At 38.5% G+C, this 19,922-nt stretch overlaps 1 protein-coding gene across 1 annotated transcript in view; it reads left to right on the forward strand.

The window, feature by feature from the left end:
- Window positions 1–3,847: 3,847 nt before the first annotated feature.
- EXOC6B (exocyst complex component 6B) overlaps window positions 3,848–19,922 on the forward strand; it is a 530,863-nt gene continuing 514,788 nt past the window's right edge. Inside the window, exon 1 of the mRNA XM_081101107.1 lies at window positions 3,848–4,105. Coding sequence (XP_080957233.1) covers window positions 3,993–4,105 — 113 coding nt within the window. The 5' untranslated portion in view covers window positions 3,848–3,992. The remainder of the gene's footprint in view (window positions 4,106–19,922) is intronic.

Below are 19,922 nucleotides of genomic sequence, written 5' to 3' on the forward strand. Positions count from 1 at the left end.
TAAGGCCCACAAAGTCATTTGGTCTGGCCCTGCCAAGGCATTAGGGGTGAGTTAATTACATGTTTGATCAAATATAGCAGGCTCATTTTTAAGTAGATAATTTTGTATGGCCCGAGAATGATGTGATAAATATCCAAATGGCCCTTGGCAGAGAAAAGGTTCCCCACCCCTACTGTGAATCTACGGATGCAGGAAAAGAGAAAAGAACTTCATTTAAAGTAAGTGGAAAGACACCCTAACTGGTTTGGCTCAGTGGATAGAGCATCGGCCGGTGGACTGAAGGGTCCCAGGTTCGATTCTGGTCAAGGGCATATGCCTTGGTTGCGGGCACATACCCTGTAGGGAGTGTGCAGGAGGCAGCTGACCGATGTTTCTCTCTCATCGGAGTTTCTAACTATCTCTCTCCCGTCCTCTCTGTAAAAAATCAATAAAATATATTTTAAAAAAATAAATAAAGTAAGTAAGTGGAAAGAGGTATGTTTGAGATGAGGTCTTCAAAACAATTTGGAAGGGGACTGAGAAGTGATATAATAAATTATACTAATGTAGAAGCAGATGTTTAGAGGCAGAATGACTAGCTGAAGCTCACCCTATAAATTGGCAATGGAAGGTATGGGTGGGGCAGTATGGCCCAATGATCAGGAAATGGGCCTTGGGATCAGATGGACCTGGGTCTGAATACCAGCTTCATCATTTACTAGCTGTGAGACTTGAGGTATTACCAATTCTCTTAACATTCTCATCTGTGAAATAAGATACTTAGTATCTGTTGCAAATGATTGTTGTAAGGATTTAATGCTGTATGTGAAGCGCTTACTTCGTGTGTTGTGCCTGGCACACAGGAAGTGCTCGACATTTTAACTACTCATGCTGGACCAGCATGAAAGGCAGCCTGACTCCAAGCCGAGTGCTTTCTTGGTCCATTCCACACTGACCTTATTTGCAGTTTTTGTATTTAGAAGGCGGGCCATGTTCACTGGGGCTTTCCTATTGGAGTTATTCCAGACTCACACACACTTGTTGGTAATATGTGAGATCTCTGGCCTCTGTGGGGCTCAAAAGAATTGCTGAAAGCAGCAGGAGCTAGTTTAACCACTTCTCTATGTATCTGATCTACACATCCATCTGCTTCTTGACTTGGACAGAACGCTTTTTGCTGATTGAGATGCTAAAATGGGTAACTGAAGGGACCCTCTGCCATGTATTTCAAGAGATCTTTATAAATATGAAAGGCTCCATACTCTCTGTACCCTTCCTACATCCATCTGGAATGGTTTAAACATAAGTAATGAAATAAAATGAGGACAACCAGAGATGATCTAGACACAGACAGGTTTAGCAACTTGCTCACTACCTGGCAAACCAGGACTTGTAACCCAGTCTCTTCACTATTGGTTTGTTTATTTTTAAAATTTATTTTTAGTTAATACTGACTCAATACTTTTATTGAGAAAGTAATACATGCACAAAAGAAAGAATTCCAAAATAAACACATAATTTAAAACTACCTTCTTCCGGAGTGGGGGAGCAATTGGGGGGAGGGGGTAAGGACATATATGTAATACCTTAATCAATAAAGAAATTAAAACAAAACAAAAAAAGAAACTGCCTTCTTCCTACTTCAGGCCCCTTGTTTCCAACCCCTCTCCTGGCTGCCACAACTGTTAGCCTCCTGGGTATCCTTTCAGAAATATTTGATGTATTTATAATATTTTATATATATGTAAGCATATAATATTTACTCTTTTAATAAAACAAATGAAGACGTACTATTTCATGCCTTGCTTTTTCACTTAACACTACAATTGGAAGACAGTTTCGTATCTGAATATAGAGTCTTTTCTCTTTCTCTTCAATGATTGCATAATAAATAATCCATAGTATGGCTATAGTACAAATTATTTAGCCTCAACTTCTAGTTTAATTCTTACATGCCTTTTGTTGTTGTTGTTGCTGTTGTTGATGGCAACACAATTCTCCCAGTGACTCTGCTTCAGACCTCAGAGTAACATCCAAGGGCCCCCTTTCCCATATCTAACAACTCATGCCAATTCTGCTTTTAAATGTATTTCCTATTTGTCCATTCTTTTTCATTTTCATTGCCACTTCCCTGGTTTAGGCTTTAACATTTTGTATAACATTTCCCTGCCGGCAGATTTTCTATTTCTGCTCACATTGCACACTTGCTTTTGATCAAATTTCTTAATGCCAAGGTTCTGATTGTGTCACTATTTTTCTTCTTCTTCTTCTTCTTTTTTTTTTTTTTGTGTGTGAGCATTTCAGTGATTTTTATTTGGAATTGAACTACATAAGTATCCTCAATTTTCAACATCTATTTTATAAATCCAGAAATCACTGAAAATTATAGGAATAGGAAAATATTATTTTAGTACCAAATATTATTTTGGTTTTCTTCCTTCCTTCCTTCCTCCCTCCCTCCCTCCCTCCCTCCCTCCCTCTCCCTCTCCCTCCCTCTCCTCCCTCCCTCCCTTCCCTTTCCTTCCTTCCTTCCTTCCTTCCTTCCTTCCTTCCTTCCTTCCTTCCTTCCTTCCTCCTTCCTTCCTCCCTCCCTCCCTCCCTCCCTCCCTCCCTCCCTCCCTCCCTCCCTGCTTGCTTTCTTTCTTTCTTTCTTTCTTTCTTTCTTTCTTTCTTTCTTTTTCTTTCTTTCTTTCCCTCACAAGGATATCAGCTTTATTTTATTTTATTTTTTATTGGCTACTTAAATTTACTTTTTTTTTATTGTCTAAAGTTTTGCGTATGTCTCCTTTTTCCTCATTGACCCCCCCCCCCCAGCCATTCCCACCCCTGAGGGCAAGCCCCCACCGCCCCAGTGTCTGTGTCCATTGGTTATGCTAATATGCATGCATACAAGCCCTTTGATTGATCTCTAACCACCCCCCCCCCCCCCACACACACCTCACCTGCCATTTGTCTCCGGATCTATTTTTGTTCAGTCACTATTCTTAAAAACCTTCAGTGGATTCCCATTTGTGTTATGTAAAAATTCAAGCATTGACCAATAAATATGATTTTAAAATTCTAATCTGGGGAGTTTATGAAATGCAGATGTGTGGACCAGAATGCAGATGTGTGGACCAGAATGTCCTAATGTAGGACCTTTAATCAGCATTAAAAACAAAAGTTTCTAGGCGCTTCTGATACAATTGGTCATTGGATCAGTAGAGTCATTAGAATAAAGTACACATTTCTCAGCCCAGTATTTCTCTCCAAAGTACTTTCCCAGCCCCACCTCTTACTACAGCTTCTCTACATAGAGCAAATAAAGTTCTTGCTGGCTTTCTGAGATCTCCTCATACCTTCCAGACACACCTTTAAACCTCTGGGCCCAGTCTATGAATCCTTCACACCTGCAAGAGATTTCTGGGCTTGATGATCTGGACTGGTTTACAGCCACAGTCTACCGTATCTCTTTTTTTTACATTCTACCCTATCGCTTATTTTGGGTTTCTTTAGCCTTCTCTCCTCCTATCCCCAACCTCCCAGCTTGTAAGATAGCTGTCCACAGAAACCTAGTTAGTCCTTTCTTATTTTTCTTTTTATATGTTATATTAATTATTTTTAATTTAATTTTATCCTTTCTTATTTTTCGAACTTGTTGAGCCTTTTGAACTTTGTGGCAAGGGCCTTAAACAAGAATTTGTAGGATTAGGGCCAGTGGCTGACTAGATCACCGTTGCATAAGCAGTCGTTACTTGTTGCTGCTGTAAAGCGCGGCTTTCCACGCGTATTTGTGGACTTAATGTGTATATGAGCGGAATCCTGCCTAGCATCGCCCAGAGAACTACGAATCCCAGAGGGTATTGCGTGGAACGTCGGCGGACGCGGTGACGCAAGGGGGCGTGTCTAGCCTGAGGGAGGGGTCGTCCTGCGGGCAGCCGGAGACTGAGGGGGCTCGGGAACCTGGGGTGAGAGTGGGAGCGTCAGGTGAGTGGAGCTGAAGCGGGAGGACACGCTGCGGGGCACCCCAGTCTATGGAGCGCGGTAAGATGGCGGAGGCGGAGAGCCTGGAGACAGCGGCGGAACACGAGCGGATCCTGCGAGAGATCGAGAGCACCGACACGGCCTGCATCGGGCCCACGCTCAGGTATCCAGGGGCCCGGGCTACCCACGGGGGCACGAGCGGGACAGGGGGCCGGGCTCCTTCGGGGCCGTGGGTCTGCCCAGCCGTCGCAGGGTCAGCGCCGGCCCCTCCCTTCGGAGAGCCGGGCGAGCCACCTCCACCCTTGGCGGGGCGGGTCTCCCTCGGGAGCCCCGACGTGGGGTCCCTTCCCGATCGCCGCCTTCCACAGCCCAGGTACCCTGGAGGCACCCCGCCTCCCTTCGGGCCGCGGCAACTTTCCTTCTCCCTCCGAGGCTGGCCGGCGCCCGGCAACTGGAACGCGCCGGACGGATGGTGGCTTTATCACCTCTTTCCCCGGGGACATCTCCCCTCTCCCTCCGACTCGAACCCCATTCCGCTCTGCAGACAAAATAGAATTTCACCCCATGGTCTGTTGCTTGGAAATTAAACTCTTACCTCCTTACAATCACAACCACTTCTCAGAAATGAGTTCCTGAAAATCCTGGGCCAGGAAGGAAGTTTCCCTCGACCCGTGCCCGTCTCCTGGGAGCGGGTGCTCCCTTAACCCTGTCTAGCCCACCTCTCCCCAGGGTGCCGCCTGTCGCGGTCTCACCGCCGGGAAAAAAGTTATAATGATCTCCCCCTGACCATTACTTTGCCCCCGACACCTCCATTTTATTTGGAGGTGTCAAAAGAAACCCCCACTTCCCTCGATTTATTTAACAAAAGTTAGGTGTCACTATAGATAGTGCAAGACATTGTATTAAGCAATTTACACATACAACTTCTTAAACCGGAACACATTCCCGTTAGGTATTATTATTATTACCTTCATTTTACGGGTGAGGCACAAAGAAGTTAAGGGACTTACTTGCCCAACAGTGTTATGGAGACAATAAAGTGGGCGAGCTGAGCTTCCTGGTCAGGCCGTCTGGATCTAGCGTCTGCATTCCTCTCCTCTGTTGTCCTGCCTCCATTGGGGGGTTACCATTCACCTGACCTTGTTAATTACTTGCCAAGCCCAATTGGGAGCTCCCTGTCCCTTTCCCCCCAGGTTCCCAGTGCCCTAGAACTAACTCCTCTTCATCCTTCCTCTGGCCCTTTCAGATCTCCATGCCGCCAGTATTTAGGTAACTGTCTTATCCACCTTGTACCGTCTTGGGTCACTGCTTCTCCCTTCAAAAATGAGTTATTACTCACTGCTTGATTTTTTTTCTCATGGGGATATTGCCTTTCGAAAGACTATTTGCAGGAGGGGCAGGACTGGGGACTTTACTCACCTCCGTCTGCACAGCTTCCTTCCCCAGGGCACGTTGTTAGCACAGCTCTCCAAGGGCTATCCTTGAACATGACCGTCCGTAGTGATCATGATGCTTTTCTCTCTATTCATTTTCTTGAAGTCTTTGAGTAAATGATCCTCATTCATTATCGTTTATAAGAACCAAAGGTTACTTACGAGTATTATAAGTGCATTATGAATGGTTATTACTATTTGGTTTTCACAAAACTAGATGCTGTTAGAGTTACTGAGGATGCTGTTTCAGTATGCTGCTAAGAAATTTGGCTGCTGAGCTGCAGTAGGCAGCCAAGCAAAGCTCCCGCTGGAGCAGTTGGGATTACCAGAGTTTTTAGGAAGAATTCTTTCTCAGACACCGTCAGTGTTGTCTTGAGTTGGTTGTGGTTTTCCGTTGCTGTAGTTCTTGGCTTATATGATAAACGACTTCAACTGATCAATTTGGTTTGTTGTGATTTATAATGTTAACCCTCCACTGAATAGTAATGCATATTTGTATCAACTGAATATTGGCCTGTAATTTTCTAGTATCTTTTAAAAAAATATATAGTTGTATTGATTTCAGAGAGGAAGGAGAGGGAGAGAGAGATAGAAACATCACCAATGAGTGAGAACCACTGATCGGCTGCCTCCTGCTGGAGATCCAGCCCCCAACCTGGGCATGTGCTCTTGACCAGAATAGAACCCAGGACTCTTCAGTCCCCCAGACCGACTCTCTATCCACTGAGCCAAATTGGTTAGAGCCTTTAGTATCTTGACATAAGAATATATGAATTATGGTTCGAATACAAGTTACCCATTCTTCCTAAAATTTGCTTCATTGTGCCTGGCCAGCATGGCTCAGTGGTTGAGCCTATAAACCAGGAGGTCACAGTTTGATTCCTGGTCAGGGCATATGCCCAGGTTGCAGGTTCGATGCCCTTGGGGCATGCAGGAGGCAGCCGATCAGTGATTTTCTCATTGTTGATGTTTTGTTTTCTCTCTCCCCCTCTCCTTTCCTCTCTGAAATCAATTAAAAAAACTATATATATGTATAAAACTTACTTCATTGTTATCACTGAGTTCTTTTCTCACTGGAAAGTGGGGCTTTATGGGGTTAGATGAATTAAGGGATCTTTTGCCCTAAGTGGACATGGTAAAAAACAAACAAAACCAGTTTGAGAACCTCTGTATTATCCTATCAGTTCTAATTGCTTTTCCTAACTCCCTGTATCATTATCAGGGGCTTTTCATTTTTGGCCTTATCCTGTCTTTGGCAGATAACCCTAAATCTTACTGTCAGACCCAAGATTCAATCACTTGAACATCTAAAAATACAAGTAGTATGCACTGTCTTTGTCTTTAGTCTAGCTTGCCTCTGCCCATATTCATAGGGGCTGATCTCACTTTTTTTGTTTTCCCATTCAGAGACAGTAGCATGCACAGACTTGATGCATGCTTTTCCTTGGATGCACCCCCATCATCATTATATCCTGCTTTCTCATCACAATCATTAGCCAGGATTGATTAGGGCAGTAGGCTTTCTTTCGTAACTTTACCCTTAACTGTCTATCTCAAACTCCTCTACCCTTCTTTTTTTTTTTTTTAAATTTATTTTATTAATTTTTTACAGAGAGGAAGGGAGAGAGTTAGAAACATCTATGAGAGAGAAACATCAATCAGCCGCCTCCTGCACATCCCCCAGTGGGGATGTGCCCGAAACCAAGGTACATGCCCTTGACCGGAATCGAACCTGGGACCCTTCAGTCCGCAGGCCGATTCTCTATCCACTGAGCCAAACCCGCTACGGCTCCTCTACCCTTCTTAATCTTTTCTCTTTCTCCCATCTTTTGAGATAGCCCCTTTTAGGCACCAGATTCTTAGCTATTCCTGAGGTAGGTATTGTAACTGAAGAGGAATGAAAGAACAGAAACAATAAATTGATAGCAGACATAAGATTAGTATGTCTATACCTAAAATTCCTGCTCTTTACAGAAATCCACCTAGCTATATTTGCCTAACCAGACAGACTCTTTCTTTTGCCAGCTATTACTTGTGAATCATTACTTGCTTTCTTTCCCATGTATACCAAATTATTCTTCCAGTCATTCCTTTTTGTTTAAAGAGTCACAGTAGCTTGACTTTTTCATTATATAATTCCTTATGTTAATATTGAATAATCATGCAATGTTAGTCAATTCCACATATCATAAGGGAGTGCCTCTCCTTTTTTATTGTAATTCTTAAAGGCCCAAGCATATATGCATATAGAGGCTTTTGCCTAGTAAATCCTTTTGGGAAAGCAGCCATCTCTTTCTTCATCTTAAATATTATTTTGTTAGTTGCAAGCCTTGAATTTGCAGATGATGAAAGAGGCTCATAAGATACTGGGTTCTGTCTTGTTTTTAAAATAATATTGATTCCAGCTTTGTAGCACTAATGCTAAAATATTGATTGCAAATCACTCGTGTATAATAGCTCCATATTCCCATCTCTGTATTTCTAGTTTTCTCTCATATCACTTATTCAGTAGGCCATTTCCTTAATTTGTTCGGTGGATACTAGCAGTTAACATTTATTCTTAATTGCTATTTCAGATTTTGTTTTTAAATTTAAAAAATAAATTTATTGAGGTAACATTGGTTAATAACATATAAATTTCAGATATACAACATTATAATTTGATATCTCTATACTCTGTTTTGTGCTTACCACCCAAAGCCTAGTTTCCTTCCAATACCATATAACTTTTAAGTTTAACAGTAAAATACAATACCTTTAAAAATAGCTTTATTGAGATGCAATTCATATACCATATAGTTCACCCATTTAAAGTGTACAATTCCGTGTTTTATAGTATACTCACAGTTGTGCAAAAGTCACCATAATCTAATTTTGGAACATTTCCATCACTCCAAAAAGAAATCCTATACCTATTAGCAGTCATTTTATATTCTGTCTCCCCTCCCTCCCCAGTCAATCACTACTTTCTGTATTTATGAGTTTGCATAGTCTGGACATTGAGGATAATAAAGATATTTTGGTTCTTTATATCATCGAAGTTGATAGTTTGCAGTATCTGTTAATCATGTAATGATTGATTTAATCACATCAAAATCAAGCTTTCAGCTGAAATCAACTTAGATAGAATTAGTGAGTGGCTTATCTATGAAATGTGTGAATCTGGATTGAGAAGCTGAGCAATGATGACATTTCAAATTTGCTTGTGGTGGGGGGAGGGGAGAAGCAAAAATATTGAGGGGGAGGAGTTAGTAGAAATTGAGTTACACACACATACCTGAGCTTAAACATTTTGAGACCTAAGGTGTCTAATAGGTCATTTCTTAAGTGTCTGCACTTGCTGTGGGAAAGAAGAGTAAAGCCGTTTTTGCAATGTGGTAGTATCTGCTGTAGTATTTCAAAAACAAGGAAGACAGTTACTTAAAGACCAACTGACGTTGCGTGGACTTGGTTCCAATATTTGAATTAAGGAACATTCAGCTAAGAAATAAGTAACAATAATGGGAAATTTAAATATTTTGGCTATTTTATTTATTGATTTTGAGAGAGAGAGAGAGAGAGAGAGAGAGAGAGAGAGAGAGAGAGAGAGAGAGAGATTTGTACCACTTATTTATGCATTCATTGGTTGGCTCTTGTATGTGCCCTAACCTTGGTGTATGGGGATGATGCTCTAACCAACTGAGCTTCCAGGCCAGGCTATTTTGGCTATTTATTTATTTCATATATTTTTATTGATTTCAGAGAGGAAGGGAGAGGGAGAGAGAGATAGAAACATCAATGATGAGGCAGAATCATTGATTGGCTGCCTCTTGCTGCTCCACAGGGGGTCAAACACACAACCGGGTATATGCCCTGACCCAACTGTGAGTCATAGGTTGACAGTCAACCACTGATCCATGCCAACCAGGCAAGAATACATTTTTGATGTATCGAGAGGTATTGAGTCAAAGTGTAACTTCTTTTTTTCTTTTTTAATTTATTTATTGATTTGAGAGAATGAGAGAGAGAGAGAGATGAAAGATATTTGTTGTTCCACTTATTTATGCATTCATTCATTGATTCTTGCATGTACCCTGACCAGATATTGAACCCACAACACTGGCACATCCAGATGATGCTCCAACCAACTGAGCTGCCCAGCCAGAGCTCAAAGTGTAATTTCTTAGTGGAGAAGCCACTTACTGAATTCCAAAAAGAAAAAGACATGGAGGGAAATTAGATGCACAAAAAAAATTGTATTTGAAGGCCTGTACATTTTTTAAAGGCCGTCACTTTGTCACTAGGTTTTCTAGCAACTAGTACAAAAAAGAGACATGTTCAGTTATTTGAGTTATGTTGTTGTAAAATAAAAAAGTAGTTACTTAGGAGAAGCACAACTATTCTTGGTTCTGAGTTAGACTAGAGAACTGTTTCTCCCATATGTCCTCACAAAGAAGGTCCTATATAATGTAACTTTAGTATCCATATAGTCAATGCAGCAATATGTGACAGGCTGTTTCCTGAATTGTCCTTTAGCGAAAGCATATGGCATAACCAAAGCACAATTCAGTAAAAGCAGTTTTCCAGAGAGCCAAAGGAATACAGTTCTCTGCTGGTTTTGGCTTAATTAAGGCATAGATTTGATAATATTTATATTGGGAGTTGGAAAGTGCATTATTCCTCTCTTCCTTTTTTGGATCATTGATCACTTTGAGAGACTTATAAATGCTACAGACACTTTCCTAAGTAAAATGCATGTGTTCAGTCTCTATGATTTCTGATCTGAAAGACTGTATGCATTGCTTATACATTAGTTATTCTTCATAAGTGCTATTTTTAATCCTCACCCAAGGATTTAAAAAACTTTTTTTGTATTTGTGAGAGCGAGAGAGAGAGAGAAAGAAAGGAACATGGGTGTGAGAAAAACATCGGTTGCCTTCTGCAAGCACACTATTGGGGATTGAGGCTGTGACCTTGGCATGTGCCCTGACCAGGAATAGAACCGGCAACCTTTCTGTCCACAGGATGATGTCCAGCCAATTGAGCCACACTGGCCAGGGCGAATAATCTTAATTTTGATGTTAAAAAACAACACCCACTTGGCTGGTGTGGCTCAGTGGTTGAGTGTTGGTCAACCTATGAATCAGAGGTCATAGTTTGATTCCTGGTCAGGGCACATGCCCCGGGTTGTGGGCTTGATCCCCTGTCGGGTGCATGTTAGAGGCAGCTGATCAGTGATTTTCTCTCATCATTAATGTTTCTATCTTTCTCTCTCTGAAATCAATAAAAATATATTAAAAAACAAAAACAACAACAACACCCAACCCATGTTAGCCATTTAAAAAATTGCCAACAAGTAAAATAACTATAGATGTTTTGCGTTAAGCTATATAATTTAGAATACACTGGCAGGAAAATATGTGTCTTATTAGGAAGGTTATTTACTTGGAATGTCTGGAAACTTCTTGTTCTAGATTTAGAATTTAAAAAAAAGTTGAGATATGTAACTCTCAAGGACATAATGATTGTTAAAAGAAGTTTAAGCATATAATATATGTTAGCATAATTATAATTTAGAACTTTAAAATACATTATCTAGTGAAACATCTGTGAGCAAGAACTGTCACAGGTAACCAATTAGATTACCTTAATGTGATTTGTGGTGATACATATGGATTATGACTGTTGAAACAACCAACTATTTCAGTCTTGAAGATATCACATTGATATGCACATTGCACTGTAGTGAATTTACCTTCGGTCGATACCATGGTTTGATAATCAGCTTGATCTTTAGATAATGGCAAAACAATGACATTAACAAAAACCTTTTTTTTTTTAGAGTACTTCTGTCATTCTTTTTTTTTTTTTTTTTGAGTTTAGATACTTCCAGTGTTCTGAATACTAGAAAAATGTTCTATTGTTAGAGAAATGATGAAGGCCAGCAAAGTCACAATGATCCAAGATAAACATACAAAAATTAATTATATTTCTACATACTAACACTTAATACATTGACACCAAAATTAAAAATACAATACCATTTATAATCACTTTTTAAAAAAGAAATACTTAGGTATAAATCTAACAAAACATGTACTGACTTTGTAAGCTAAAAACTAAATAGCCCAAAATAAAGAAAAACAAGAAAAAAAATGAAAAGAAAAAAAAGAAATAAAAAAATTAAAAAAAAGAAAAAAGAAAGAAAGAAACAAAAACAAGCAAAAAAACAAAAACAAAAACAAAAACAAAATACTACATAGCCCTGGCTGGCTTGGCTCAGTGGATAGAGCGTCGGCCTGGGGACTGAAGGGTCCCGGATTCGATTCCAGTCAAGGGCATATGCCCGGGTTGTGGGCTTGTTAATAGTGTCATTGCTCCAGTATACAATATTATAGTGCTAAAAGATATGCTTTTATCACAGAGCTTGTCATGTTTCAAGTGTATACAAACAAGATCAAAACTGGAAGACTATTTTACCCCACAGCTTTTTAATAAAAAAACAAACACAGCAAAAAAGCTTGCCTCCCTGGAATAGTCACTGTTAGCTTAGTCACTGTGTATGCATATTTCTTTTTATATACTTCTGAATTCTATTTGCCAATAGTTTTTTAGGGATATTTATGTTTATATTTGTGAGAGGTATTATATTTAATGTAATTATTGATATGCTAAGGCTCAACTCTGTTTTTTATTTGTTGTTCTATGTTTATTCTCTCCTTTTTTTGTTACTCTATTTTTTTTTTTTTGCTTTGCTTTGAGTGACTTGAACATTTTTTAAAATTATAATTTGATTTATCTATACTGGTTTTGAATGTACCTTTTTGTATAGTTTTTTGGTGTTTTCTCTAGTTGTTAACATTATTTAGTATATAACTTATCACAGTTTACCTGTGTCATCATTTTACCAGTTTGAGTGAAATATAGAAACTTCACTTCCCGTTATGTTCCTTTATCCTCTCCTATTTATAACCATCTTAAATATTTTCTCTATAGACATTTAGGACCATGTCAAACTGTTTTAATTTTTGTCTCAAGCAGCAAATCTAATTTAGAAAATTCAAGAGAAGTAAAACCTGTTATATTCACCCATATTTTTGCTTACTGTGTTCTTTTTTCCTGTATGTTCCAAGATTCCTGTTAAAAAAAAATCATTTCCTTTCTGTTTAAAGAAGTTCCTGTAGACATTTTTTTTTAAAGAGTAGGCAGCAAATTCTCTTTACATAAGACTGGCTTAGTTTACTTCATCTGAAAAGGAATGAACGATTATTTCTGCTGCGTGTAGGATTCTGGGTTGGCAGTTCTTTTCCTTTAGCACTTGAAAAGTGTTGTGCCGCTTCTTTCTGGCCTCCATGGTGTCTGATGAGAAATTTGCTGTCATTCAAGTTATTTTTTCCCTGTAGAAAAGGTGTCACTTTTCTCTGGCTACTTTTAAGATTTTGTTTTTCTTTGTCTTTAGTTTTCAGGAGTTTAATTACAATGTGTCCTGGCATGGATTTCTTTGGGTTTATCCTGTCTGGGTTTGCTGAACTTCTTTAAGGGTCTGTAGGTTTATATGTCCCTTGCCAAATTTGGGAAGTTTTAATTCATTATTTCTTCAAGTAGTTTCCCATTCTGTCATCTTTCCACTCTCATTTTGGGACTCTGGTGACATAAATGTTAGATCTTTTGTTATTGTCCAACAGCTCCTGGGGTGCTGTTTATTTCTTTCATTTTATTTTCTCATATTCAGGTAATGTAATTTCTATTGTTATATCTTTGAATTCACTGATTCTTGCCTCTGTTTCTTAGTTACTGATTCTTGCCTCTGTTCTTTCTGAGGCCATTATTGAGGTTTTCTTTTCAGTTATTGTTTTTTTTAGTTCTAAACTCTCCATTTGGTAATTCTTTGCTCTATCCCCCCCCCCCCCCCCCCGCCCCAGGCTCTCAATCTGTTTCAAGTGTGTTCATAATTGTTTGTTGAACCATTTTTGTTATAACAACTTTAACGTCATCAGATAATTCTGACATCGCTGTCATTTCTGGCATCTACTGATTATCTTTTTTCATTACTTTGACAACTTCCTTGTTCTTGGTGTGAAGAATGATTTTTAATTGAAACCTGTACAGTTTCATATCATGTTTTGAGACCCTGTTTCTCATTTAAACCTACCCTTTAGCTAGCTTTCTTAGACACTGGTCTGGCAAGAGGTGTGGATTAATGCTTCATTATTGCTAGGTGGAGGGAGATGTCCATGTTCCCCTCTTGGACTCTGTTGACCTGAGAGGGGATCCTCATCTGCTAGAGCTGAGAGTCCTGGCTCCATATATGGTTTCTGCTAATAACATTGTGTGAGAGAGGGGATTGTAACCATCTGTTGGGGGTGAGAGTCCCAGCTTCCTTCTTGGCCTTTTCTGACACCCTGACCAGGGTATTGGGTGCTTCTGGAGGTGGAAATCTTGGCTCCCTCTCTGCCTGTGCTTGTGTGAATGTGGGTGGGGCCACAGTTTTTTCTGTCGTGTTTGTCACGAACACAACAATGATTGTGTCAATGTCTTCTATTTTGGTAGGCCACCTCTTTTGTCATCTTTGGATAGAGAGAACAAGCTTTTGTTAGGGCTTTTTTTGTTTGTTTGTTTGCACCTGATTATGTCTCTTTAGTTTCAAGCTGGGATATGTAGTAAAAAGAAAATTCAGGAAACTTACCAGTGTTGTTTCTTTGGTCCTGAGGTCCCAAGCCTATCTGCCTTCTTCCACCTTTCCGATCTTTTAATGTTTGTTTTGTATATGATGTCTAGAGTTTTTAGTTATACGTGGTGGGAAGAATAGCAAAAACTATGTCTGTTTCACCTTCTTAGAATGAGAGACATATTATATGTCTTTTAATTTTTAAATTATTTTTCTTTTTCTAATTGTGATGCATGCTAATCTGTAAAAGTAAAACCAAGCAGAATAGAAAACTGTAAAGATGACACAAATACATATCAGGCAAAAATCTGTTTTTGAGAAATGACCATTATTCACTTTTAGTGAACATCATTCCAGATCAACATCACTTCACACAAATATGCAAATAGGAGGGTGAGTAGAAGAAAGTAATTTTCATAGAAATTGGGTATTGGATATACTATAATGCTGTTTCTATTAAAAAGTATTACATTTAATTTTACGTGAAGAGGAAACTGAAATGAAACATGGAATTAATGTTTATTAAGGTGAATGTTTTTTCATCACAAATAAAGTTTATTTTTAAAAGATCTCTTAAACATAAAATAAAAAGTCAGTTTCTATATTAATAATTAATAAAAACTCACATTCAATTTTAATTGATTTTCCACTATGGAAAAAAAGAAAAATTGGTGCTTTTTCTTTTTTCAAAATAGCTTTTTTTGAGATATAATTGACACACTATGAAATTTATTTATTTAAAGTGAACAGTTTGATGGTTTTTAGTATATTCTCAGGCTACATTACTTCTCCAGAGAAAAATCCTGGAGGCATGATGCCTTGCCTAGGATTAGCTTTGGCTCCTTGAATATCCATGTATGGAGTAAGTATGCAGGGGTTTGACTATTCACTCTTTCAGTTAATCTGTTTGTTTTCAGTGCTTCCATTATTGTTGGCTTTCTGAGTCCTGATCTCCATGATTATGGTTGGTTCTCAAACTCCCTTTTGGATTTCATTTCTTTGGCAAAGACGCTTTTTTTGTGCTACCTGCTTCATCCTTACTGCTGTTTATCAGCTTTTGTCTTCCAGAAATTTGTTGCTATTTCTTGTTGGCTGTAGGGTCTTTTCTTGTTCTTTTGGAGTAATGGGTTTGTACCTTTTTCTGTAAGGGGTTTCAGGAGAAAGGACAGTAAATGCATGCGGTTGTCTCATCACATTGAAATGGAGGTCTGGAAACCAGAGTTACTCCTGCTGGCTCAAGTTGTTACCCTCTAGGGTGAAGCCAGTATACATTAAATAGAAGATATTTATGCCGTGGCCAGGTAGCTCAGTTGGTTTGAGCGTTTTCCTGATATACCAAGGTTGTGGGTTTGACCCCTGGTCAGGGCATATAGTAGAATCAACCAGTGAATACATCAATTAGTGGAACAACAAATTGATATTTCTCTCTCTTCTTTCTCCTCTCTAAAATCAATAAATAAAACACACATACAACACACACACACACACACACACACACAAATGGAAATGGCAGTGTGCATAAATAAATTTTACTGGGAACAGACCAACCCCTTCTAGAAAAAAAAGATATTCACTAGATTTTTTAAAATGAAGGACAACTCTAAAAATTTTCCATAGCCACTAATTGCTCTGTCCCATCCTCCTCCCCTATTCTTAAAAAAAAATAAAATATTTTTATTGATTTTGGAGAGGAAGGGACAGAGAGAGACAGAAACATCAGTGATGAGGGAGAATCATCGATTGGCTGCCTCCTGCATGCCCCCCACCGGGGATTGAGCCCCAAACCTGGGCATATGCCCCAACTGGGAATTGAACCGTGACCTACCATTTCATAGGTCGGCCCCTAGCTACTGAGCCACACTGGCCGGGCCTTTACCCTTATTTTTAATACTGTTTTCATAAAATGTGATGACCCTTTCCCACTTATGTAACTATATTTTCTCTCAGTCTTTTGCTTCCTTCTTTTGTTTTATACTGCCAGTCTTTTGTCACCCAGTCTGCCTCAGTTCTCTCTATCCAAGACTGTCCTCTAGAAGTTTTGCAAACTTATTTGAGTGTCCCAATGTTTTCAGTTCTTCTTTTCTGTTCATATTTTATAGAAAGTGGAGTAGTTTACATGATTTTCCTTCAAGCTTTATTATTTTCTATTTTTATGAAATTATTTTATGTCATATCATGAGGATGTGGCATTCCTAGCTGACTCATTTAAAATTTCCTATTGCTTATGGAGAAACTTTTATGTACCACATACTTTATTTTTAAATTGTAATGGATTTTTAAATATTTTTAAGTTTTATAAGTTTACTAGAGGCCCAGTGCATGAAATTTGTGCACTGGCAGGGTCCCTAGTGGCTGCCAGTTGCTGGCCGGGGCCTTCCTTTGTTCTCTGCCACCCACTGGTGGTCAGCCACATCATAGTGAGCAATCAAACTTCCAGTCGGTCGAACTCCCGAGGGGACACTTAGCATATTAGGCTTATATATATATAGATTGTGAAAAAAACCCCACAATTTAGAAGTACATGAGTAAAATTCCCTCTCCTAAGCTCCCCCATTTAAAGCATTATTATTAGCTTGATGTGTAGTTTTCTAGACTTTTTTTCTTTGCTTATACAAGCATGTACACACACATTTGATATACATGTAGTCTTATAGTTTTCCTTTTTAAGTGAGAATTACCATATACACATCTATTTTTTCTACTTAATAATATATATGTCAGATATCTTTATAAGTCAAAACTTCTAGCTCTTTCAAATGATTGCAGAATATTCTGTTGTATGGAATTACATACTCCTCTGTGGTGGACATTTAGAGAATGTCTCCTTTTCCCTCCCTATATTGTTCTAACAAACAATAATGTAGTCTTATAAATATCTCTTTACATATTGATAGTGATATTTCTGTAAGATAGACTCTTAAATGTGGGATTACTGAGTTTAAGCTTTGTAAATTTAAAATTTTGATAGATACAACCAATTTCTGCCCCATTCTTTTTTGTTTCCAAATTAAGATTACTGTGGAAAATCTAAAATCCACAAAATTCAAGAAAATAATATACTAAATCTCTGTGTACCTTTGTTACAGTCCTAACAGTTAAACATACAACAAATTTTGTTTCATCTGATTCTCTCACTACTTACCCTTTCCCCCACTGCCTACCTTGTCTAATTTTGAAGTATATCCTAGATATCATATCATCTTTAAACACTTCAGTATCAGTGAATTACTTTTGGGAAGTATGCATTGATTTACCAATATTTGCTTTTAATACATAGGCTCCCAGAAATTTATTTATTGAGTGAATCAAGGACTGCCTACAGTTGGCCTGAAATTATTCTTTAAAAAAATATTTATTGATTTTTGAGAGAGGAGGGGAAAGAGGAGGAGAGAGAGATTGATTTGTTCCACCTCTTTATGCATTCATTTGTTACTTCTTGTATGTGCCCTGACTGAAGATCATACCCACAACTTTGGTGTATTGGGACAGTGCTCTAACCAACTGAGTTACCTGACCAGGGCTTGGAATTATTCCTTTTGGCAATAATTACTTATTAAGGCTAGTTTTCTAAGGTCATACCTACAGCCATATAATTGGCATATAAGATACTGCTTTTCATTCTCTGTGGGGGTAGTGGTAGGAAGGGAAAGCAGAGGAGAAGAAAGGCATACATTTAGCTAAAGCCAAAGAGTAATCAAATCCTTAGGGTATGGACTAAACAATAACAACAAAAATCCTTGTTTATCTCACTGAAAATTATCATCTGATTTTTCAGAAAATTTTGTCTGCATTTCCCAACTCCTGTGCCACATTTAAGGAGTAGGCTCTAAGGATCAGAAAAGGATTTCTTTTTGTTTGAAGTCATAAAAATTTTACCTAGAGTCTTAAGCTGAGCAAGGGTCAAAACAAGCCTCATGTAGTCAATATTCTTTCTTTTTACTTTATATGATCTGTATTAGAACAGCTATGCCTCAAGTTTGCCAGCTCCTTGCATAATGTTGACTGCATTTATTGAGGATGCTGGCATGTAATTGTATTGGATTATACATTTTTTACTGAGGACGAGCAAAATATTGTCCTTTAAAATAATGACTCAGACTGTATTCCAGTCAGAAAAGACCACTCATGTGGAGTAGGTAAATTGGCAAAGTGGTTCTTGAATAATTCTGGAAGAAGGAAATCTTTCTAAGGGCTTTATTTAGCTTGAATTTTTAAGACATTTGTATAGTATGGAGGCCTTTGGCCAGTATTAGGTCGTGGTCTCTTTTCAGTATACAACATTCTGGCAGTTTCTTAAGCTGGGAAAATAGCCTCCCCAAAGTATGCCAAATTTAAATTGTCATTGGTTTCAATTATCAAATTTATACAGCATGACCCAGAATTTGCCCTTGTTAACCAGACTTATTTTAAAAAGTCAGAAGTTTATAATAAATTCTAAAAAAAATTCAGGTGCCCTTTTTTTTGCAGTTTTATTTCCCATGTTATTACACAAACTTGGTTAGGAGTTTTATTTTTTGCTGCCTGGCAGCCTTTGACAAACTAGGACAAGTCCCATGTTGTGTAGGATCATTTTTAAATTGCAACAGTTTGTTGATAGGAGAAGCAGATAGAAATTTCTCAGTATACTTGAGGTGGAGATGAAAAGGCTTCATTTCATTATAGCATGCTACCAGAAAGACCTTGAAATTCCCTTGATCCTCCCTGTTTTAGTCAGTTCGCTTGCCCTCTAAGGCCAATCGTTCATGGGGATGGCCTCTGCAGTAGCTCTCTTACAAGTTAAATGAAGGAGAAATGATCACCTGTTTGGTCCAGAAGTGAAGAGGGGCTGCAAAATCCAGATTGCTGTATACCTGAGCAGATTTTTTTCTGGTACTAACATTTTGCACTGTTGGATTCTGTTCATCAAATAAAAAATTTTAAGACTCTTTCATTCAAGTCAATATGTTGTCGCTAAATTTGCTAGTAACTAGACCACTCATTTCTTCATGGCTGTAGGACAGGCTGCATCAGACCGTTGTCTCTTTTTGTCAGAGCTCTAACAGACAAAATAGGCAACGAGACCTATTTAAAACAAGTGAGTAAAATTAAATAAACTCTGAAATAAATGAGGAGAATGAGTCTGTAGCAAAATTATCTAACTTGTTGTACTAGAATCCATAGTCAAAGCAGCAGCATCCTGTTTGATGGGAAGCCAAGAGCCAGAGACAGCTTGCTGTTCTTTGTCTGCAGCTAGAACCCCAGAGCGGTATAGCCTAGTCATTAGTTACTTGGAAAGGTGAGGGTATAGGTTATGCATATAGCTGGGAGGCTCCGGTCAGCCTAACTTCTGGGAACTTTATAGTCAGATGTCTTAAAGATGTCTAATTCACTGTGGAGGTTCAGGTATGGTCTTTTTAGGTTAATTCTTCAGTATGGTTGCTTTGTACAGTTGTGCAGGTTATAGAGTGGATAGCTGAGCTATTTACAGTATAGGTAATATAGATTTATAAATTCATTAGGACAGGTTTCCAGCAGATATTGGGCAAGTATATTGAAGAGGGGAAAGATACCAAATGGGTAAGCATAGACCCTATTTTTAAGTATTTTCAATTTTTTACAAAACTGTGAGACCTCTTTTTAAAGTTGTATTTGTAGATGCAATAATTTTAAGTGCACTGTTCCTATATGTATCCTCTTCCTATATTTATTATCTCTCCCCCATTTTCCTTGTTTTAATACTGACAGCATTATTTTTTCTTTTCCTGGAGAAAAGAGCTCTCAAGTGAATTTGCTATGAGATTGTTTGGACTTTTTTTTTTTTTTTTTTTTTAATGTGTTTAGTTTGTTCACAATTTGTCAATTCTTAGGCCTTAATGTGCATGTTCTTGCCATGTTGAGATGACTTAATGCTTGTATTCTGT

Source organism: Myotis nattereri (assembly GCF_964212035.1).
Source record: "Myotis nattereri genome assembly, chromosome: 10".
Taxonomy (NCBI): domain Eukaryota; kingdom Metazoa; phylum Chordata; class Mammalia; order Chiroptera; family Vespertilionidae; genus Myotis; species Myotis nattereri.